At 38.6% G+C, this 23,980-nt stretch overlaps 2 protein-coding genes across 13 annotated transcripts in view; one reads left to right on the top strand and one right to left on the bottom strand.

The window, feature by feature from the left end:
* CROT (carnitine O-octanoyltransferase) overlaps positions 1 to 1,598 on the top strand; it is a 52,731-nt gene extending 51,133 nt beyond the window's left edge. For all 9 annotated transcript variants that reach the window (XM_054564101.1, XM_054564108.1, XM_054564107.1 and 6 more), the window contains one exon: positions 407 to 1,598. In XM_054564101.1, coding sequence (XP_054420076.1) covers positions 407 to 527 — 121 coding nt within the window. In that variant the 3' untranslated portion in view covers positions 528 to 1,598. The remainder of the gene's footprint in view (positions 1 to 406) is intronic.
* Positions 1,599 to 3,589: 1,991 nt separating this feature from the next.
* ABCB4 (ATP binding cassette subfamily B member 4) overlaps positions 3,590 to 23,980 on the bottom strand; it is a 74,121-nt gene continuing 53,730 nt past the window's right edge. For 3 of the 4 annotated variants that reach the window (XM_054564091.1, XM_054564092.1, XM_054564095.1), the window contains 7 exons: positions 22,258 to 22,358; positions 12,749 to 12,889; positions 10,213 to 10,369; positions 9,047 to 9,244; positions 7,241 to 7,447; positions 4,629 to 4,775; positions 3,590 to 3,843 (listed from right to left, as the gene is read on the bottom strand). In XM_054564091.1, the coding sequence (XP_054420066.1) occupies positions 3,637 to 3,843; positions 4,629 to 4,775; positions 7,241 to 7,447; positions 9,047 to 9,244; positions 10,213 to 10,369; positions 12,749 to 12,889; positions 22,258 to 22,358 (1,158 nt within the window). In that variant the 3' untranslated portion in view covers positions 3,590 to 3,636. The remainder of the gene's footprint in view (positions 3,844 to 4,628; positions 4,776 to 7,240; positions 7,448 to 9,046; positions 9,245 to 10,212; positions 10,370 to 12,748; positions 12,890 to 22,257; positions 22,359 to 23,980) is intronic. The other variant, XM_054564093.1, reaches the window with a different exon arrangement.

The raw sequence follows: 23,980 nt of genomic DNA, 5'->3' as shown, positions 1-23,980 counted from the left end.
CAGTTTCATTGCAAACAGTTATAGGAATTCATATTCCACTTCATGCTATTTAAAACACATTCCAAAAGGTCTTTTTTTTTTTTTTTTTTTTTTTTTTTTAAAGGAAGAGGTGAGGTGGGTTTACTTTAGTACAATAAGACCTTGCCCCAAAGCGCCCTTGAGCTCTGGCTAGTTTATTGTTCCCTTTTGTCTTAGTCTCTAATCACATAGTAAATTAGGTGTCCCTAGCATTATGTACAAATACGACTTTACTTCCCATTGTGTCAGGTTACATTTACCTAATGTCAGAAAAAATTCATACATTATTTATTAACAGTCAGACAGAATAAAGGTCATCATCATTTGGAGCCTTTTTGTGCTGTGATTTTTGCATAGCACTTAATTATTTTTTATCTGTGCTTCACAGGTTGGCTGTGTGCTGTTCAGCCTGGAAGTCATGTCCGGAGACCGATGCAGAAAAACTAGTTCAGCAGGTTTTCCATGCTTTCAGAGATATCATGCAGCTGATGACCCCACCTCATCTTTAGAGACTATTATTCATTAAGCGCATACCAAAACGTATCATTTAAGCTGGGTCCCGTTAGTGGATTGGCAAGGTAGGATAGGAAGGAATGTTGAATGTTGACTTGAGGGAAATGTAGAAATTAGTAGAATCATGCTCTTTAAATTTATTCTGATGTAGAAAGTAGAAATAATAATTTTTTAGCTTCCTCTGATGCAGCAGCAATGCAAATTTTGATACAGCGAATATAGAACTATGCAAAATTTAAGATAAGCCTCAACAATGCAAATGTACAAATTTTAACAATGCAAGTCTAACTTTAACTTTCAAATATTTTTATAGGTACTTCTATAGGTTATAAATTCTCTCCCTGAACATCATTGCTGAACAGCGATTTTCAAACTTTTTCATCTTGTGGAACACACAAACGGATTACTATAATCCTGAGGCACACCAAAAAAATGTATTTTTTGCCAGTCTGACAGGAAAATAGGTATAATTTTGAATCATTCACACTGGATAGCAATTGACTGTTGTCATTTTTTTATTTGATCATCTAGGGGAAAAGAGGGCAGTGCCCCTCACTAAATAGTCAGGTTTTGCACATTTTAATAATTCTTGTGGCACACCTGGTTGAAAATCGCTGTTGTAGAGTCTGTCTTTCAAGCACTTTAACATTTTCTAGTTGCCAAAGGGTATGAAATACATGACTGGATGCTAATTTCCCTGAAATCAGTATCTGTCACATTCACCACAGGGACACAGCTCACTGTGTTTGGGAAAGACCACTACAATTTAATGGTGATCTAATAAAAATAGTTCCTGTTGAACAGATGGAAGAATTAAGTTGTGGTAGGAAGGTTTACACCCTCTGACACACATTAAAGAAAATCCTAACAAAATTCATTTTAGTATATTATTGTAATTAGTTTTGTGAACATAAAATTAACGCACTTATATTTAAAATCAGATGTCAGAATTAATGATTTTAAAAGGATTAAATATTGAATCAGATTTTCAGGATTATACTTTTTTCTCCTCTGTTCAATTTTGTAATTTCTGCCCTCAGAAAAATAAAACTCTTAAAATCATACAACTTCTTGTTTTGTTTGACTAAGTGATTCATTCCTGTTTGACCTTATACTTTCTGATGTTCTGTATTGTTGTGTAATAAATCGCCCCCAACTTAATCTCTTCCAACGATTTATTATTTTCATGATTGTGTCACTTGAGTGTGCCATTCGGAGCTGCTGCTTCTGTCTTGCCCATTATTTATGCAGCTGCAGTCACAGGCTGCGGGACTGTGGCCGGTGAGTCTGAGGTGGCTTCACCCACTGTCTAGGGACTTGGTGACTGGGACTCTCTCTCCATATGGCGTGTCTGATAATTCAGTATTTTAATTTGGGCTCTTGTACTTGGCAGTGGGAGTGTTCTAAGAGGAAAAGGTAGAAGTTTCAGGGCCTCTTAAGGCCTAGGCTCTGAAGTCACATGATGTCACATGTTTTGCATTCTGTTGGTTAAAGCAAGTTACAAGGGTGGTCCAGATTTAAGGGGTGGGGGGAAAGTCTCACCTTTTGGTAAGAGGAGCAGTGAAGTCATTTTGTAAATAACTTTGTAAATGAGTGTACACAAGAGAGGACATGGATTGGGAGCCATTTCTGTAGCAATCTATCACATGAGAATTATTATTTAGTATACTGTTGGATGTTCTTTTTGTTGTTCTTATATCTTCATATGTTCTGATTTGAATAAGACCATATTATCATTTATTTGTGAAAACATTCAGAGTTGGCTTCCAAGGCATTTGATATCTGATCTATGGACCTTTTTCCTCACTGGTACAGTTTTGTAGACTACATTTCCAGGCACTTTACAATCATTTGGTTGGTTGTTTCTAAGTAACATATAAAGATTTGGCTATTTCTGAAACAGGACACCTCCTGGAAAGAAGCCTCTTTTTACTTGTGCTCTAACACACATCCCTACATTGCCTCAAGTCAAAAGTCACCGGGAATGCTTTCACAGACCCAGACCTGCTGAGTCAGAACTTCCAGGGCATGATCCTCATGGGGCAAGTTTGGGGATAGCTACACAAGATTAAGTTGAGTTCTGCTCATGTTGAGTCACTGTCCTGATCCCCTTGCCCCATTTTTCTCTTGGTTAATCTGAAATTGTCTACTGAGACACAGGTTCACATCCAAAGCACCTTTGGTAATACAGTATATGGTTTATTACAGGTAGAAGAATTTGGTTTGAATAGTTTACTGACCTAAACAACTTGTCACAGCAGTAAAAACTGATTCTGCTTTAGTAAACTATGGAAAAAACATTTCAATGTGATTAGTTTCCAAGGGCTGCCTGGAATATTTCTTTTTTGCTTTTCATCTAAATATATTTATTTCCTTCTTGTTTGGAGAAATGGATTCGCATTCTGGGAATATTAGAATTATTTGTAAAAAGTAATGTAGTTGCTATAGAAATAGCATTTTATTGTTATTTCCAGTGTTATAAATTATACTGAAAGATAATATGTGTGATAATTATTCATGAGTTTTAAACATTTCTTTCAAAGAAATACTTGATGATATGTTGGGGTTTTTTTTGTTTTGTTTTGTTTTTTGCATTATGCCATGAATTTGTGCCTGTAGAGTTACCTTACCTATAAGAATTTTCATTTTCTCTTGGATGATCATAAACCTGGGGTACATTCATTTTTAAAAATCTCAGTGCCCCAAAAAGTATATTTTGGAAACCTACCAAGAGAGTGAGTAGGCTTATGAACAATCTATATTTGCTTAACTTGGGAAGATTGTTCCCAAAACATCCTATCATCTGCCCAATTATTCAGAACCATAGAATTTTACTTACGGCTGTGGGTTCTATTATTTTTACATCTTTATATCCTGAACTTTGCTCTTTTTTTTTGTATGTTTCTGATAGGAAGAGCCAGGCTGTTTTCATATGTCATTAAGAGACGTGTCATGATTATATATAACTCCAAAATTTTAAATGCTGTAATATCAAACCCTAGATTGGATATACCTGTATTTTCCAATGACAAAAACTTTTTACAAAAGTCAGCCAAAGTTGTAGAATGATTTTCATTTATTTATAAGAAATACTGTAACAAGAGTTCATAAGTTCTGTGTCCCAGACTGGACATTGACCATGGAAAAGTAGACGCCCTTCTGCGCGAGCAGCTGCTGGTGGGTGCCGCGCTCCTTGACCCTGCCGTTCTGGAACACCACTATCAGGTCCGCGTTCTGGATGGTGGACAGGCGGTGCGCGATCACGATGCAGGTGCGGCCTTCTCTGGCTTTGTCCAGGGCTTCTTGGACAACCTATTGATAAATCAGAACAGAAGACTTACTTTAAAATATATATGTATATATAAATAGGTTTTAGCATTAAAGGAAATTTGATAATTTTACCATCCAAGCAAGAATTTTTTTCTTTCTGATCTTTTTGAATCTTTGGTTTTATGCACGTGTATTTATATAATTTGACTTTACAAAGTTATGTTCTTTTAAATTATAAACTCTCACACTGTGAATCTTCAAGTATTTAAAATTTTAAAATATTCACAGTATATTTTACCTAATTAGTTCCTTTTCATTAAGTATTTTATTTTTCAGTTTTTCCATTAGAGTTAATGTGCTAAAAATGATTGACGCAGCTTTTTCTTTTGAATGCTTTACTTTCAGTGTATCTATAAAAGTAACATATGACAGCCCTGGCTGGTGTGGCTCAGTGATTGAGCACTGGCCTGCTAACCACAGGGTTGCCAGTTTGATTCCCAGTCAGGGCACATGTCTGGGTTGCAGGCGAGGCCCCCAGCCGGGGGGCGTGTGAGATGCACACACACATTGATGTTTCTCTCCCTCTCTTTCTCTCTCCCTTCCCCTCTCTAAAAATAAATAAATGAAATCTTTGGGGTGGGGGGCAGTAACATATGATCGTTTTAGAAAATTGGAAAATACTGAAAGGAATAAGAAAATATTCTACTTTGAAATAACTACTGTCTAAATTTCTATGTATTTTTTTCTGTGCTTGCATATTTTTTTCATGGTTAAGTGCACAAAAAACTTGTTTTGCAAATTAAATGTGACATGGGGGGAGACCATACTTTTTCGCTCTCTGTGTCCAGAGCTGATGTGGCTTCGTCCAGCAGCAGGATGCGAGGCTGTCTGACGAGGGCTCGGGCAATGGCGATCCTCTGTTTTTGACCTCCTGAGAGCTGAGTGCCCTTATCGCCCACTCTTGTGTCATATTTCTGCAAGTTAGTCATTAATAAAATGAATAAAGTTCTGACCCAGAAAAATTACTAATTGTATAGTGAATAAATTTTTACTTCTTAACATGTAACAGTGCTGCTTAGAGGGAAAAAATATTTGGAATCAATAGAAAGTTTCCATAACAGCTACATCGTTGTCAATATAAGGTCAAGTAAGTAACAAGTGAGTAGTTAACACAACATGCTATGAAAGCTCACAGAGGGACATAGAAATTGTGGCGATCGGGTAGAAGAAGGTGAGAGGGAAGGTAAATTAAAGACGTCCTTACAGAGAAGTTGGGAAGCTTGATGTTGAGAGGACATTCTAAGCCAAAATAGAATAAATAAAAGTACAAACAGTCGGTTCAGTTTATAGTGAACTGAACTCAATGTACATCATGTGAATTAATTTCCTAAAGTCCAATGTCAGTTAAATAAAAGCTGAATGAAGCACTTTTTTCTATTCAGTCATATCCAATACTTGACATCAATGACTATGTGTTAAGGGTTGGTAAGGCCAACCCACAATGGAGGGTTTAAATTTGTGAATGTGATTTCTAAGCATAGACTATAACAGTAAAAATAATTAAGCTGTATTTTAGTTTAACCCAGTGGGCCCTCAGGGGCTAGACGAGTGCCACAAGGGGAATGATCCCCTCGGTTTTAGGGACCTCAAGTCATCTTTCCAGGACTGCTCATGTTCCCAGTTGCTGAAAATTTTTTCATTGAACTCTTTAGGTATCTGCCAAAGCCATAGTGATGTCGCTGCACTTTGGCAACAGTCAGAGCAGCTATAATGAGGTAATAGGGAGTGTTGGGGACCACGGAAACTGGAGAGGACATGTCGTTTCCAAAGGAATAAAATGAATCCTTAAAGAAAAACAACCATATACCAAAATCAACTCAGTGGACCATGTAAATGTAAAATGTAAAACCATAACTTTTAGGTGGGGAGAAAAGGCAGAGATCTTTAAGACCTGGGGCTAAACAAAGAATTCTTAGACTTGACACCAAAAGCACAGTCTATAAAGGGAAAAACTAATGAATTGCACCTCATCGAAATTAAAAACTTTGGTTCTGCAAAAGACGCTGTTAATGGGGTGAAAAAAGCAACAGACTGGGAGAAAATATTTGCAAACTGAATATCTGACAGAGGATTGATAACTGGAATATATAAAATTCTGTCAAAACTCAACAGTAGAAAAATAATCATATTAGAAAATGGGCAAAGGACACAAAGACATCTCACCGAAGAGTAAATAGAACTGGCCATTAAGTATATAAAAAGATGTTCAACATCATTTGCCATTAGGAAATGGATATTAAAACCTCAGTGAGCAACTACTATCTGCCTATTGGAATGGTAAAGAAAATACAGTAACAGCAAATGCTGGCAAAGATACAGAGAAACCATCACTCACCCATTGCTGGTAGGAATGTAAAATGGCACAGCCACTTTGAGAGACAGTTTAGCAGTTTCTTATCAAATGAGACATGCAATCACCGTACGGCCCAACAACTGCACTCCTGGGCATTTCCCCCAGAGAAATAAAACCTTAAGTTCACAATAAAACTGGTACACAAGTATTTATAGCAGCTTTATTCTTAATAGCCTCAAACTGGCATCAGGTGAATGGTGGTTAAACGAGGCCCATCCACACAATGGAACACAACTCAGCAGTAAAAAAGAATGAACTAAAGATACACCCAACTTCAGGGAATCAGGCTGAGTGAGAAAAGCTAATCTCAAAAGGCTATATACTGTACGTTTATATAATATTCTTAAGAAAACTAAAGAAATGTAGCACAGTGAGTGGTGGCCGGAGGTTGTGGTGGGGGTGGGGGAGTGAGGGCGGGAAGGGGGCTGGCTCATGGCTGTGAAAGGGCAACAGGAGGGATCTCTGTGGTGATGGAAATGTTCTGTATCTTGACTGTGATAGCGGACACGGGAATCTATCCATGCAATGAAATTGCATAGAACTAAATACACACATACCAATGTGTACAAATAAAACTGGAAAAGTCTGAATAAGTCAGTGGATCGTACCAATGTCAGCATCATGGTGGTTTTGGCATTTTGTCACTGGAGGAAACTAGGTTCCTTCCAACTCCATGTGAATCTGTAATTATCTCAAAGTGTTTAATTAAAAAAGGAAAGTGTCCTAAGGGATAAACCAAACGTGCCTACAGTCCGAATGCAGCCCGCAACCATCAGTGTGCAACCTGAGATATTGTGCATTAACTTAATAGCACCTCACTTGCTTCTCACTACATTTGAATGAGATAGACATGACAAGGAAACTTGGTGTCATGAAATTGTATCTTGTCCAAGGTCAGAGAGCTAGTTAATAGACAACTCTGTTAGAAGACTCTATTGGACTTCTATATGACTTCGGGAACTGTTTTGGAGAGGAAAACTACACTTGATTCAGATGTCATCCCAAAGAAGTGACCAGTGGACTTACATGGGGCAAGGTCTCGATGAATGGATGTATGTTGGCTGCTTTGGCTGCGCGCACGATCTCCTCCTGGGACACGACCCGACTGTTGTCTCCGTAGGCGATGTTCTCAGCGATGCTGTAGTCAAACAGGATGGGCTCCTGGGACACGATGCCGAGCTGGGCTCTGAGCCACTGGATGTTGAGTTTCTTTGCCTCTTGACCATCTAAGAGCTGAAAAACAAAGTCCACAAACCATAAGAAGGGCTTGAAGAGAAAAAAACAACACCTAAGCAGTAAGTTACTAGATTAACCATCTGCAGGATTTTGCTGCACATGGGCATCTGTAGTTTGTGAAATGCCAAGCCTCACAGCCTCTACGCAATTATGCTGTTGGAGGCCAACGGAGCCAACACAATGATTTTTTTTAAAGATTTTTTTTTCCAAGAGAGGAAGGGAGGAAGAGAAACATCAATTGGTTGTCTCTTGCACACCCACAACCCAGGCATGTGCCCTGGAATTGAACTTGCAACCTTTTGGTTTGTGGGATGATGCCCAACCCACTGAGCCATGCCAGTCAGGGACAAAATGGTTTTTATGATGATTATGCCATCCCTACTTGGACTAACTGATAAAACGGTAGCACACGTGGTCCCATCTTTTCACATTCCTCTGTCCTTACCCGCCCAGCCAAGTGTGCCTTCCCTGCCTTTAGGGTGCCTGAAATTAGGTGCTCTGCTCACATCTCTTGTCCCCTGAAGGGATCCAACCTTCTACTTTGACATTATCCCCTCCTGCAGGCAAAACAAACCAAAAAGCAGATTCTGAAAGCTGGTTACTTCCTGTCCTACTTCTTTTTCCCTGGAGAACTACCAGCATTAAACTTTCTCTGACAGCACGAAGGACAAAAGTTCAAGGAAAAGGGAACAAGCTCAAAAGGCAGCGTCTTTGGGACTTTTTATTGGAGGGAGTTTTGATCACTTCTTATTTATGTAAGCAGGAAGCAGGATGCTTCTAGAGCCTTGTGATGTCGTACCTGAGAATGCAGCTTCCTGCAAGGTAAGTCACCCGTGAAGGAACAGACCCAGGTCTAGTTAGTCTTGACCTCTCAGTAGCGAAATCCCTACCCTGGATTAGCACAACCTACCTGCAGAGTGTTGAGCTGCTTTGCCTAGATTCATAACTGCGGAGTAATTGTAATGGTGGAAGAATTTCCAAAAAAAGGAACAACTAAACAAGGTTTAACACTTTGGTGACTGTCTAGATGCGAGGGGTGGGCTCTCAGGGCGAGGTCAGCGGGTGCCACCCCAAGGTAACAGAAAAGGCATTATCAAAGCCAAGTCTTCATGCCAGGGGCTACGTGCCAGGAGATCCATGATGAAAGCCAAATATGAAAGGGCTGAGGGTGAGGATCAAAGTCGGAGAGCCTGGAGTTCAGGGTTAGAGAGAGAAGGCCAAGCAGACGGCAGCGGGGAGGGAATAAGCGCGCACTAGCCTGTCCTGGGAGCCCACTTAGAATTCTGGCAGGAGTCTGCACTTACCTACATAAACCAGGAACTGAGGGTTTATTTAGGAAGATGAGGCTGGCTCAGAAGGCCCATGGCAGCCAGAGGTCAACGTCACGTCCAATATTTTCTGAACTTCACTCAATTCCAGATGTTCTATCTGATTGTCCCCATATATTTGTCCATTTAGGGTTTATAGAATGCAGTCATTGTATCAAATAGGATTGTGGGTCTTAATTTGTCCAGTTTTTTCCATTACGGGAATATTGGTTTAGACACTTGAAATACTGACTCAAGTCAGGTTACCAATTTAAGAAAGGGTGCTCACCACGCATCCGGCCACGGGGTCGTAGAACCGCTCGAGGAGCTGGACCACCGTGCTCTTCCCACAGCCGCTGCTGCCCACCAGGGCCAGCGTCTGGCCCTTCTTCACCTCCAGGCTCAGCCCCTGAAGCACGGACACGTCCGGCCGGGTCGGGTAGTTGAACACGACTTCATTAAACATCACATTTCCCTCAAACTTTTCCTGAAAAAGTTTTAAAAGTGTTGCTATTATAATTGGTCTGGTAATTATGGTAATAAAAAGTATTATTTCCAGGCAACTTTAGTAAAGACTGTAGTAGAAAAACATAAAATTCATATTCAGTACCAATGCTAGCACTAGTTGACACTAATAGAACATTGTTAGAGGGGGGACAGGAGTACTGGTTACGTCAGGCAGGCACGTTGCAGAGAGCTGTGAACTGAACTCGATGTCTGGATCATTGAAGACAAACATTTAGCTTTCTCAGATGATGACTTGAAGGCTGGAGCCACTCCAGCGGCTAAAGGTTCAGAGGCCTGGGGACTTAGGGCAGTTTCTACTCCAGTCTCAGTGGACAGCCCTCTTCTCAAGCCCCGGCGGCCTCTTTCTCTCACTGTCTCCATCTCACCCACTGGACCCAGCAGTTTCCTCAGAACATGAAACACCTGCTCTGAAGCCCCAGAAAGGTTAAGTCCCCAAGTCTACCCACACTGCTTCTTGTGCATTAAAATGCAGCAGCTTGTGTCGGGCAAAGAACTCTCCGGTCTAAGTTTGTGTTAACTCTGGAAACGGCGAAGTATAGGATTGTTACTCACTGTGAATAAAGTGGCCTTCTCACCAACTGTAATTCAGTCATTACAAGATGTGATTAAAGCCAAACTAATTCATTTACATACAGAATTATATGCATATACCTTTGTGCAGAAATGACTAACAGTTTTCATAAAAATTATCCAGTTACAATACATCTGGATTTTTTTTTTTACTTTTGATGCGCTAAACTTCAGCATCCTTGAAACCCCCTATGAAATTTTAAAATGCCAGGACAGTTGGCCAAATATTAGCCCTGTAAATATCATGAAGATAAACATCAGTGTAATCATTAGAAACATCCTATAATTGGATTCTAACAGACAGCAAACCTTTAGGAAAAAATTAACCAAGCACTCATAAGGCAGCAGAGAACTCACAGGCCTCAGGCCATCTTCACTGTAGCTGTCAATCAAAGGCTGTCTTTCAAACAGCATGAATAAGTGGGCTGCAGACAGCTTGGCTTTGGCATAGTCTGGAGCAAAGGAACTAGCATGTCCCAGGGCCACTGCGCCAAACACAATCGCTGAAAACACCCTAGATGGAAAGAAGAGAAATTAAACGATTAGCCTGTATAATTATATATAGCTCCATGGTGTTTAAAAGTTCAAAGACATACTGACAGGTTGCCAGTACTGACAGGTTTCCGCTCCCCTAGTCATGGCCCCGCCCCGCCCCGCAGCACCACACCACACCCTACCCGCAGACATTCCCATAAAATTCCAGAAACCTAGGAAATCTTAGAGAACAGGCAGGTCACCAGGGAGGGTTTTCTTCCCCCGCCCCTGAGGAGCCTCCAGTTTCCTAGAGTTAAGGCAACTTTCCGAAGGTCTTCTCTTTTTGGAAGTGCCTTATGACTGATTCTGATTTGTGATTCTCAAGTAATTTTAGTAACTAGTTAGACCTTTTGTAGAGTTCAGGGAACTGAAGCACAGTGTGTTTATTCAAGCACTTGACCGGCACCAGAAAAGAAGTGATGTTTCCTATTAAATCTGCAGCCCTGACTTCTGGTGTGTGGTTTCTTCTATACTCCCCCATGAACAACAATAATCACTGTACTTAAAGAATTTCTATTAGGAAAAATAAGCCTTACTAGGAATAGCTTTTCTCTTTTAATTAAAATAATTACTGACACTACCCTGAAAAAACAATTGTCCCAAGCTAAAGGTCCATTTTCCAATTAAATTGTCTTTACAGAGCAGATGTGAACTATAACAACTTTTATGAAGGGCTAGGGATTCTGAGGGTCTATGTCTCCACCAAGCTGTTTGCTTCTGACACTGGAGCTCCCCTGGAGAAAGGGGAAGGGAAGGTATCTCTATCTAGTAATAATGGAGACCTTAATTTTTTTTTTCTTCTAAGCTTTGAAATCTAAGATATTAAAATGTGTTTTAAATATGGGTATATTAAGGTTGTCCCTTAAATACTTGGTAAGGTTGGTTACCAGAAATTAAATTTTAAAATAGTGATGAACTCACATGTAGTTGCCTAGCTTTCCTATACCTGTCATCTAGCTTTACCATGAAAGATTTAGAAACTGTCTTCCAATTATCCGTAATTTAACGTTTTAATGGTAAAAACAAAACAACAAAAAAGCAGGACGAATTTTCTAGACGATGAAAATACTCCAAGTTGTAAATCCCAGAGCTGAGCCGCGTTATTTCCATTCGATCTTCCAAAACCACTTTCTGCTCTCTGCCCATCGCTAGTTTGCAGCGTCCCAGTCTGGCAGAGGCGGAGCCTTGGGGCGCATCATCAGTAGGCTGCCCTGTCCTCTGGCCTGGGATGGGGTTTGGCAATGGAAAGGACAGCAGGGGATGGGAGGGCTGGCGGAGCATGAGGCCAGAGTACCAGGCTGGTTTGTTTCTTGTTGGATGGTTGGGTTATTGGCCTCCCTCCCCCAAGAGGACAGAAGGCCCCTCCCTACCCAGGTTCTGAAAACTTCTCCCTCCTCTTGCCCTTGTGGGCTTAGGGTCTGAGCATTCTTAAGCCGGGATCTGATGAGAGGTTAACAGCTCTCCTGGTTACAGGTTTTCTTAACACTAGTCAGGCCTCTGTAAACAGACCCTTTAGCAAACCTCTCCTGAATTACCCCATTTGCAGTATCATTTGTTTCCTGCTGGGATCCTGACTGATACAAAAGATTACACACTTTTTTTTTACGGTTTTAAAAATTTTGGAGGAAAATACAGGAACAACTTTTAAACATTTTCACTTTACTCTTTTTGTCCTTGCTCAAAGAACAAAAACAGGTTGTTTACTAGTGTTTTAAAATCATTCCTTCGGAGCAGAAATATGCCAAGTGATCTCAAAAACAATGGATTCCCTTTGGCAAGACTGGACGGCAACCTAATTGAATGTGCTTAGCATATTTTGAAAAGAGGAATGCATCAGTTAGAAAGACCACTGATTAATCTTGGAAACCAAGACAACTAGAGAAAGATGAAGGGACAAATGTTGGCTGGGTCATGCCAAGTCTGGTTAGAGGACAGATCCCTTGCCAAACTTCAGTCACACATTTCCATCCCATCAACAAGGCCATCTTTGGTTGCTGTTAAACAGCAAGCTATTTCACCCTCTGTTCTTGAGTCTGTGGTCACCAGCAACTTGGTAACGAGTGATTTCTTCTTGCCTTCATTATACAGTAAGATATTTTGCTATCCTCCTGTCTGGATGACTATGTATTACTAAAATTCTGGTTTGTGATGATTTTCATAGGCTTGCTTAGTTTTTGCCCACTCCAATGATTAAACTGTCCTTGGAGTATTAACAAGATCAGATGTTTGTAGTTGATTCAACTCTCCAACCTCATCTTAGAACAAGAGAGTTGTTTTTTTTTTCCCCTACCCTAAACTTTTGTATAGACCTATTGAAACCTTATTATAGAATTATCTTAGTATTTTAAGAGTTACTTACAGAATAACATCTCTGAAGAGCATATGTCCATTCACGATGAGATAGGCACCAAATCGAAAACAACCAGCATAGGAAAAATACATAAATGCTTGTGAAATACTAAAAGTAATTCCATAGATGTGTGCCTTCCGCACAGAATTCCTGCAAAGCAAATGAGTGTATTCATAACCACCTCTTCAACCACTCTGAGCACTGTGTTGTGGAAAGAGCACAGCTTCTAAATGTAGTTGGCCTGGGTTTAAATTCTGCTTCCAGGTATATTAAAGTAAGTGACAACCTTTCTACATATCAGTTTTCTGATTTGTACAACAGGGATAAGCAATGTGATGCAAAATTGTTTTGAGAACTAAATGAAGAATATAAATGTCTAGCATAGTACCTGACTCTTAGCGGTTGCTCAAATGGTAATTGCTGTTATCACATGTTAATATCTGATGACCCAGATGTTCAATTCCTATGATATAAACATGAATATTGTGTTAAAACTATTGAGGATGTCAAAGTCCTGACTAAAGTTTGAATTGTCTGAATGTGATTTCCTTAATATTATTATCTTGTCTTCTGTGACTAGTTATCTCTTTTGTTAAAATTCATGTTTCAGATTCAGAAAAGTATGGTCACTGAGATTTATGTAGAAACACACCAGACATGGTTCCTGCGCTAGATCCCACCAGCCCTAACACAGCATTTAGTGCCGTTTCTAATTAGGTCCGTTGCTCAGTACAGCTACTTTAGTCTAAGTCCTCTAAAAGAACAACAATTTACTTTTAGATTAGAAGGATGGCATTTGCTGAGAGGGAATATTTAAAATATTACTGATTTGGATAATTTAGTTATCTGCTGTGAATATGGCATTACAATATTTAGTATTATTGAAAAATTTGCTATTACATCTTTAAATTATAACCAAATTAGAAATTGGCTGCAGATATCTATTATTCCTTAATTCTCTTGAAGTTTAAAATAAACCATAAGGTCATAGATAATGGCACGTATATCTTTATATGTCAAATACCAAATGGACAGAAAAATGTAGCTGCATGAAGTATACATAACGAAGAAGATGAAATAAATTGAGAATTTTAACTAACCCTTTTCAAATCTGTAAGTGTTCAAACTACTCTAGTCTATAGAGCTGTAATCTAAGCTGTATTTAATTTTGTTAGTGTTAAAATATATTCATTTATAGCCATGGGGATGTAAAGTACAGTATAGAAAATGGAGTAGCCAAAGAACTTATATACCTGACCAATGGACATGAACAATGGTGTGGGGTTTGCCTGAGGGAGCGGGGGTCCTGGGTGGAGGGGATCAAAGGAGAAAAAATTGGGACAGCTATAATTGCATAATCAATAAAATATAATTTAAAAACTAAAATAAAATAAAATATATTCATGTATAAAAACAGGCCCTGGTTAGAAACAAGTGGCACATAGAACTCCTGGGCGCTCCTTACATTGCTCAAGTATAAATGAGTGAAATTGGATGTGTGTCTTTGTTCTCAGAGCAGGTTGGATCTGGTCCTCATCCAGAGAACAAATGGAATACAGCAGCCCTTCCCTACCACAGGGGATACATTCCAAGACCTCCAGTGGATGTCTGAAACCATGGATGGTACCAAAACCTATATATACTATGTTTTTTCCTATACATACATACATACATGCATATATACATACATATATACCTATGATAAAGTTAACTTATAAATTAGGCACAGTAAGGTTAACAATAATAGCTAATCATAAAGTAAAACAATTAGTTATAACACCACAATGTAATAAAAGTTATGTGAATGTGGTTTCTCTCAGTATAACTTATTGTACTGTATTCCCCCTTCTTGTAATGATGTAAGACGATAAAATGCCTTATTAAGTCAAGTACTTTCACCTTTTCACTTAAAGGAAGCCCTTTACAGCTCCTCTTTGGCATATCCAAATTGCCAACATCACTACCCTTGCACACAGGAACCATTATTAAGTAAAATAAGTGTTACTTGGGCACAAGCACTGCAGTGCCCTAACAGTCTGATAACCAAGACAGCTACTGAATGGCAAAAGGCAGGTTGTGTATACAGTGTGGATATACTAGAAAGAGGCACGAGTCACGTCTCACGTGAGAGCAGAGCTCAATTTAAAACTTAGGGCCACTTTCTTACACCATATACAAGAATAAACTCGAAGTGGATTAAAGACTTCAATGTGATACTCGAAACCATACAACTAGAAGAAAACATAGGCAGTAAACTCTTCGACATTGCACCGAGCAATATGTTTTTAATATGTTTCCTTGCACAACAGAAACAAAAGAAAAAAATAAACAAGTGGGACTACATTAAACTAAAAAGTTTATTCACAGCAAAGGAAATCATCGACAAAATGAAAAGACAACCTACTGAACAGGAGAACATATTTGTCAATGACGCGACTGCTCTTCTCTACAACTAAAGATAAAAGGATCACAAAAACCCATCCCTGACAGGGGGACACAATAGGAAGCGACCTCACCAGACAGGTGCTTCTCTTGGAGGATCAAGGGCTTGACACCCAACATGTGGCACCCTCACTCCTGGGAGCTGCACTGAAGAGACAAGTCCCCACAACACCTGACTTAGCAAACAATGAAGTTGATGTTAACATCTAAGGGGCCCAAAGTGCTGTGGGAAAATGAGACTCCCCACTTAAAGGACTCACGTGCAGTCATACTCAACCCAAGATCCAGTAAAAATAAAACAGCACAAAAAACAGCAGTTAAAAAAGCACCCAGATTATATGGGAAAGATATTCGCTTGTTAACCTAAAACCATTGACTCTCCAGCTAGTTGAAAGCTACCCAGAAGCAGAGGAGCCGGTGGACGCCATTATTGCACTCTCTTACCTACCCTGCTCACTCAGCGGGCGAGTGGTCAGGGTACTATTATCTCATTGCCTTGCCGAAACCAAAGAGTGCGAGTCATTTTGGAACACTTCCCCACTCCCTGGAAGGGGCAGGTGATTTGGAACCTCCAGCATTCTCCCGTTCCTTAGCTAAAGTCTGCAAGTGCCAGCCACTGCAAAATCGCCCTGCCTCTCCATCAGGGCAAACAAGCAGTTGCAGCATTCTCCCACCCCCAGCCTGAAGCCTGCGAAGCTGCACTGCTGTAGGCCATGGGCATGGGCCATCAGGACACTTTCCCACTGCCTTCCTGAAACCAGCTAGAGAGCTCCACTCCCTGCGCACTACAGCTTCCTCCTAAAGCCAGAGGGTATGCTCAGTACTCCTTGATGTTTGATTCTGGTGGCCTGAGGCTGGCATAAATGAGCTCCACAGGACTGTAAAAAAATCCAAAAGACAGTTCTTGGCAGGTTGCTACCCCCAGAGCACTGTACAAATAGCAGGCTGAAATACAACCGCAGTGTTCCTGTGAAAAGGGCGCATTTAGAAATCGAAGAATGCACAGGGGGGTAGGTGGCAACAGTAGAATGGATGAAATAGAAGAGCTGGAAGACAAAGCAGTGAGAAACACCTAGACTGAGCAGCAAAATTAAAAAGTAATTTTAAAAAGTGAAAATCACTAAGGGTCTCTGGAACAACGTCAAACAATAATATTAGCATTATAGGGGTTCCAGAAGGAGAAGAGAGAAAAGGCCAGAAAAATTCTGAGGAAATAATGGCTGAAAACTTCCCTAATATGGGGAAAGAAACAGTCACCCAGATCATGAGTCCCATAGAGTTCCAAATAAGATGACCCCGAAGAGATACACACAGAGACACATTATAAGTGGTAAAAATTAAGGATAAAGAGATCTTAAAAGCAGCAAGAGAAAAACAACATATTGCATACAAAAGAAACCCCATCAGGTTGTCAGCAACTTTTTCAGCAGAAGTGTTGAGTCAAATGGAAATAGCGTTATATATTCAAAGTGCTGAAAGGTAAAAAAATTACCAAACAAGGATTCTCAACCCAGCAAGGTTATTATTCAGAATTGCAGGAAAGCATAAAAGTTTCCCAGGTAGGCAAAAATTAAAGGAGTCCATGACCACTAAGCCAGCAATGTTAAAAAGAGCTCCCTAAGCTAAAAGGAAAAGACATTGATTAAAAATAAGAAAACAAGAAAAAGTAAAGATCACATCAGAAAAACTAAATAAATAATAAAGCTAGTGAGTCAATCACTTGTAAATCAAGTATGAAGGGTAAAAGACAAAAGTCATAAAATTAATTTAAAAATATAATTAGTTAAGGTATAATTAAAATAATAAGATATAAAATGTCATAAATATATAAAATGTGGTGAGGAAAGTAAAAATGTAAAGAATTGTAGTGTGTTTAAATTTAAGTTACTATCAAAACACACTGTTGTACACATAGAATGTTACATATGAACCTCACAGTAACCACAAAGAAAAACTTACAGTAAATACACAAAAGAAAAAGAGAAAGGAATCTAAACACAACACTAAAGAAAACCATCAAACCACAAGGGAAGAGATAAACAGGATGAAAGGAACCGAGAGGAACTACATTAACCAATAAAGACACACAGACTGAAAATGAAGGGATGGAAAAAGATATTCCATGCAAATGGAAGTGAAAAGAAAGCTGGGGCAGCAATACTTATATCAGAAAAAAATGAACTTTAAAACAAAGGCTGTAACAAAAAACAAAGAAGAGCATTACACAATGGTAATGGAGTCAATCCAAGAAGAGGATATAACATTTATAAATGTGTACCCAACACAGAAACACCTAAATACAGGGTGTTGCAAAAGTAGGCTTACAGTTGGGAGTACATGACACAAAGAAATTATTCTTGTATTATTAATTATTGTATTATTTTCTACTTGAACAACTATAAACTTACTTTTGCCCCATCCCGTACACAAAGCAAGGAAACATTGGCCTTAAACAACATAATAGATTAGATGTATTTAATTGATATATACATCTAATTATACATCTGATATATATATATCTGATGGATGATATATTCCATCCAAAAGTAGCATTCTTTTCAAGTGCACATGAAACATTCTCCAGTACAGAATACATGTTAGGCCACAAAAGAAGTGTCAATAAATTTAAGAAGATGAAATGATGTCAAGCATCTTTTAAACAACAATGAATGGTTGTGAAATTGGAAATCAATTACAAGAAGAAAACTGGAAAAGACACAGACACGTGGAAACTAAACAATATGGTATTAAATAACCAATGGGTTGATGAAAAAAATCAAAATTTAAAAAATACCTTAAGATAAATGAAAGTGGTAACAACTTTCCAAAATCTTTGGGGCATAGCAAAAGCAGTTCTAAGAGTGAAATTCATAGCAACACAGGCCTATTTCAAGAAACAAGAGAAAGCTCAAACAATCTAACATTACAGCTAAAGGAACTACAAAAAGAAGAAACAACAAAGCCCAAATTAGTAGAAAAAAGGAAATTATAAAGATCAGAGAAGAAATAAATGAATTAGAGGCTAAAAAATACAAAAGAAAAAATCAATAAAACTAGGAGTTGATTTTTTGAAAAGATTAACAAAATTGAAGATCATCAAGAAAAAAAGAGGGCCCAAATAAAAAGAGAAATGACAAAGAAAAAATTAAAAAGGATATTACTGAAATACAAAGAATCATAAGAGAATACTCTCAACAATTATATGGCAACAAATTGGATAATCTAGAAGAAATGGATAAATTTCTGGAACCATACAATCTTTCAAGGCTGAGTCAGGAAGAAACAGAAAATCCAAGTTGGCCAATTACTGGTAATGAAATTGAATCAATGATCAAAACAATACCAAGAAACAAAAGTTCAGGTCCACATGGTTTCATAGATGAAATCTACCAAACATTTAAAGAAGAGTTAATACCTAGCCTTCTCAAGTTATTTCCAAAAAAAGAAATCAAAGGGGAAGAACACTTCCAAACTCATTTTATAAGGTCAGCATTACCTTGATACAAAAACCAGATGAAGACACTAAAAAAAGAAAAGAAAAAATTACAGCCCAATATCCCTGATGAACATAGATGTAAAAATCCTCAACAAAATATTACAAACAATACAGGAAAGGATCATTCACCATGATCAAGTGGGATTTATTCCAGGGATGGTTTAACATCCACATATCAATCAACATGATAGACCACATTAACTAAATGAAGAATGAAAAACATATGATTATCTCAATTGATACAGAGAAGCATTAGACAAAATTCAACATCCATTAATGATAAAAACTCTCAAAAAAGTGCCTATAGTGAGAATATACCCAACATAATAAAGGCTATATACAACAAACCCACAGCTAATATCATAATCAATGGTGAGAAGCTGAAAGCTTTTTCCTTAAGATCAGGAACAAGACATGTATCTCACTCTTGCCTCCTTTATTCAATATATAAAACTCCTAACCACAGAAATTAGACAAGAAGAAATGAAAAGGCATCCATTGGAAAGGAATAAATGAAGCTGTCACTATTTGCAGATGAAATGACACTGTATATAGAGAACCCTAAAGACTCCACCAAAATATCCCCAGAACTAATAAATGAATTCAATAAAGTTGCAGGATAAAAAATTTTACTGAATTGCAACTTTTACAATTCAGTAAAGTTGCAGGACAAAAATTTAATACACAGAAATATGTTGCATTTCTATATACTCATAACAAATTAAGAAAGAGAAGTTAAGAAAACAATCTTATTTACAATTGCATTAAAAAAATACCTAGGAATAAATTTAACCAAGAAGGTAAAAGACCTGTACTCTGAAAACCGTAAGGCATTGACAAATGGAAGATGATACAAATAAATGGAAGGACATTCAGTGCTCATGGATATGAAGAATTAATGTCAAAATGACTATACTACCCAAGGCTATATACAAATTCAATGCAATCCCTATCAAAACACCAATGACACCATGACCAGTGTGGCTCAGTTGGTTGGGCATTGTCCCGCAAAACAAAAAATTGCCAGTTTGATCCCCCACTGGGGCACATGCTTGGGTTGCAGATTTGGTTCCCAGTCAACAACCAATCGATGTTTCTCTCTCATGTCAATGTTTTACTCCCTTTATTTCTCCCTCCCTTTCCTTCTCTCTAAAAAATAAATAAAGGTTTTTAAAAAACACACCCATGACTTTTTTTTTAACAAATAATCTAGAACAAATAACCCTAAAATTTGTATGGAACAACCAAAAACCCTGCATAGCCAAAGCAATATTAAGAACAAAGTTGGAGGTATCACAGTCCCTGATTTCAAACTACACTACAAAGCCATAGTAACAAAAACAGTATGGTACCGGCACATAAACAGATACATATATCAGTGGAGTAGTGAATTCAGAAATAAATGACTCCTATACAGTTAATCTACAACAAAGAAGGCAAGAGTACACAAAGGGCAAAAGACAGTCTCCTCACAAATAATGCTGACAAAATTGAACATGCAAAAGAATGAAACTGGACAGCCATCTTACACCATGTACAAAAATAAACTCAGAGCAGATTAAAGACTTGAATATAAGACTTGAATTCATAAAAATCCTAGAAGAAAACAGTGGGAATAAGCTTTTGTTGACATCAGCCTTAGCAATATACATTTTTGGGGGGATATATCTCCTCAGGCAAGGATAACAGAAGCAAAAATAAACAACTGGGGCTACATCAAACTAAAAAGTTTTTGCACAGCAAAGGAAACCACCAACAAAATGAAAAGGCAGCCTAGCAAATGGGAGAAGATATTTGCAATGATTCATCTAATAAGTAGTTAATATCCAAATATTTACAGAACTTACACAATTAAATATCAGAAAAACAAACAAAATTTTTTTTATAAAGGACAGGGGACCTTTTTAAAATAGACATTTTTCCAAAGTATACAGACAGATGGGCAACAGGTACATGAAAAGATGCTTTACATCACTATGCATCAGGGACATGCAAATCAAAACCATAAGATACCTCCTCACATCAGTCAGAATAGCTATTATCAAAAGACAAAAAATAGCAAGTGATGGTGATGATGTAGAGAAAAAGGAACCCTTGTACACCGTTGGTGGGACTGTAAACTGGGGCAGACACTAGGGAAAACAGTATGGAGGTTCCTTAAAATATTAAAAATAGAGCTACTGTGTGGCCCAGTAATTCTACTTCTGGGTATTTATCTGAAGAAAATGAAAACACTAATTCAAAAAGACGTATGTACCCCTATATTCATTAAAGCATTATTTACTATAGCCAAAATATGGAAGCAACCTAAGTGCTATCCACTAGATGGGTAGATAAAGATGTGATATGCTAGTGAGCACACATACACACACACACACGCACACACACTCCATAGAATGTTACTTAGCTATAAAAAATGAAATCTTGCCATTTGCAATGATGTAGATAGAACTGGAGGGTATTATGCTAAGTGAAATAAGTCTGAGAAAGACAAATACCATATTATTTCACTTTCATGTGGAATATAAAAAACAATACAAAGAAAACAAAGCAGGAACAGACTCATAAATACAGAGAACAAAATGGTGGCTGCCAGAGGGACACAGAGAGGGGTAGGGAGCTGGGTGACATAGGTGGCGGGGACTTAGGGGGACAAATTTGCAGTTATAAAATAAACAAGCCATGGGGATATAACAAATAGCATGTAAAATATGCCCTGGAATGTGTGGCTCAGTGGACTGAGCTCCAGCCTGCAAACCAAAGGGTCGCTTGTTCAATTCCCAGTCAGGGCACATGCCTGGGTTGTGGGCCAGGTCCCCAGTAGGCGGACTGTGGGAGGCAACCACACACTGATGTTTCTCTCCTTCTCTTTCTTCCTCCCTTCCCCTCTCTAAAAATAAATAAATAAAATCTTTAAAAAATAAATAAAATAGAGTCAATACTATAATAACTTTGGTGACAGAGGTAACTAGAATTATGGTGATCATTTCACAATATCTAAATATCAAATCACTATGTTTACACCTGAAACTACTACAATATTATAAGTCAATTATATGTCAATAAAAAATAAAATAAAATTCTGAATTATTTCTGGAATTTTCCATGTAATACTTCAACTGTGGTTGACTGGGTTACTGAAACTAAGTAAGGCAACACTGTGGATAAGGAAGGGGATTATTGTAGTTTAATTAACTAAATAACAAGTCTCTTCTTTAGGTCAGTCTACACAATCCAAAGAAAATACCGGTATGAACAACTCCCTAAAGGAATGTTTATCCTGAGTCACCAGGAAGGGCTGTTGATCTTGCCTGCACTGGTGAACAAACAAATGCGTTGTCCTCTGTACTGTCCAGTTCTTGGAGACCCAGTGTATTGTCTTTACAGGAGATATAAAAATTCGATCCTGTGGCCTAGTTGCATCAAAAAAAGGTACCTATTTTCGGTGAGAATAGTATTTAAAAATGTCATCCTTACAGTCACATTATTTTTTGGAGGAGCAGAATTTTTATTTTCTTTGGGGACAATACTCAGCCCCATGAAAGCCCTAGGTTCTTAGAACCAATCACATGCTCATTACCTGTAAGCTCCATACAATTTCTCGACATACATTGATTCAAATTTCCTTTCCTGGGTCAGGGACACAACTGTCCTAATGTTTTCTATTGCCTCTGTTGCAATCTGTAACATAGAACAGATCATGATTAGAAATGGGACTTTTACTTCTGAAATAATGAAAAATATAAACCTTAGGGTGCTATCAAAAGAATCATGGTTTTAAATTCCTACAGGTTTGGGAGCAAAGGCATAATAGTATGTTCTTTAAGATGAGCTCTTTAACAGAACTGGTGATCTTAAAAGCACCACTGGTTGTGCCAAGTATAGTGTGCAAGTTTCTGTATTCCCAGGGAGCCGGACAAGTTTAGGGCAAGAATGGTGGCCTGGGCACCAGGAACTGGATTCTATTCCCAGTCCCGCTCCCAGGCAGTTCCTTGACTGGCTTTAGTCACATGCCTTTGTGGTTCTGCTTCCTTCATAGGGTCGGGTCCTAGAGAATTAGGCTAAGTGATTTCTAAGGGCCACTGGAGATGTCAATCGTTTCCTCCATGAGCAGATCCCTACATAGAGGAACTGTTTGCCCATAACTGGAAAGAAAACCCAAATTGTAAACAACATAACCCTGCCTTAAATCCCTGATTTAAACCAGGGACAGACATCTGACGGATGGCAGGCCAATCAGATTCTGTTTCCTGGACTGGAGGCAACTTCTGAACTGAGGGATCCTGTGGATTTGGAGACCAAGGTCACCACGGTCTGTGTGGGAAGCTCATTTGAATATACAGCAGTTGAGGAACGGAAAAAACATGTGTAGAGAGCCTCGAAGACAGCGGAGCTAACGGCTCTAAAAGAGGAGCTGCTGGTGACTTTCCAGTAACCTAAACCTTGGGTGTTCCCTGCACCTGTGTGTGTGTCCTTCTGCTACATCCCTGTTACCCAAACCAGCCGGAGCGGTTTTCGATTCTGACCACCAAAGCACTCTTGATTGGTGGTAACTGTCTGGGACAGCTTTTTAGTCTAAATGACAGATTCAGTTGTCATCTAAACCATTAGCGTAAGGAACCTAAAATTTTAATTTTAGGTTTTTGTTTTAGCAACTTTACGACTTTTCTCTCAGTTCTCAGCTGCTGTAATCAGATGAAAGCAAGGTATTTGATACTTCAGGCTGAATAAGCTTATATCTTTATTATAAATGAAAAATCTAACAGTAACAGTAGCAAGAGTGGAGAATACTTATTGAGCTTTTACCACACGCTGGGTATTACCTCATTTAACTGACATGCTCTCATTTAGTCTCACAATAACCCTACAAGGTAAATATTATTCCTGTGTTCACAGATGAGGAACTGATGCACAGATAGTTAAATGGTAAAGATCTGTATCAGTCTATCTGAGTTCTGCCAAGTGCATGTTCTTAACCTACTATGCTATCCTTCTGTCCCTGCTGCGTCAGCACAGGAAGGAACAAGTTGTTCATGACTAGTTACACTCAATGCTTGATTTTTTGGTCATGGAGTTAGCTGCTTGGAGGTTAATTCTGATTCAGCAGGCCCCTAAACTCAGTAGTTAGACAGCACCTGAGTCAAGAGGGTTGCTATTCACCCTTCTTTGCCCTCCTCCCCAACCCAGCAATCAACACCCTCATGACCAAGACCTTTTTCAAAAAAGAACATGGGAAGATACCCCAAATCCCACTGTACTTTAACCATGAATAATCTGCACCCAGGTAAATGAGAACTTTTCAT

Source organism: Pteronotus mesoamericanus, unplaced genomic scaffold (genome assembly GCF_021234165.1).
Source record: "Pteronotus mesoamericanus isolate MK-2021 breed Mesoamerican mustached bat unplaced genomic scaffold, CSHL_Meso_final scaffold_85, whole genome shotgun sequence".
Taxonomy (NCBI): domain Eukaryota; kingdom Metazoa; phylum Chordata; class Mammalia; order Chiroptera; family Mormoopidae; genus Pteronotus; species Pteronotus mesoamericanus.
This window is presented reverse-complemented; position numbering and strand designations above follow the sequence as displayed.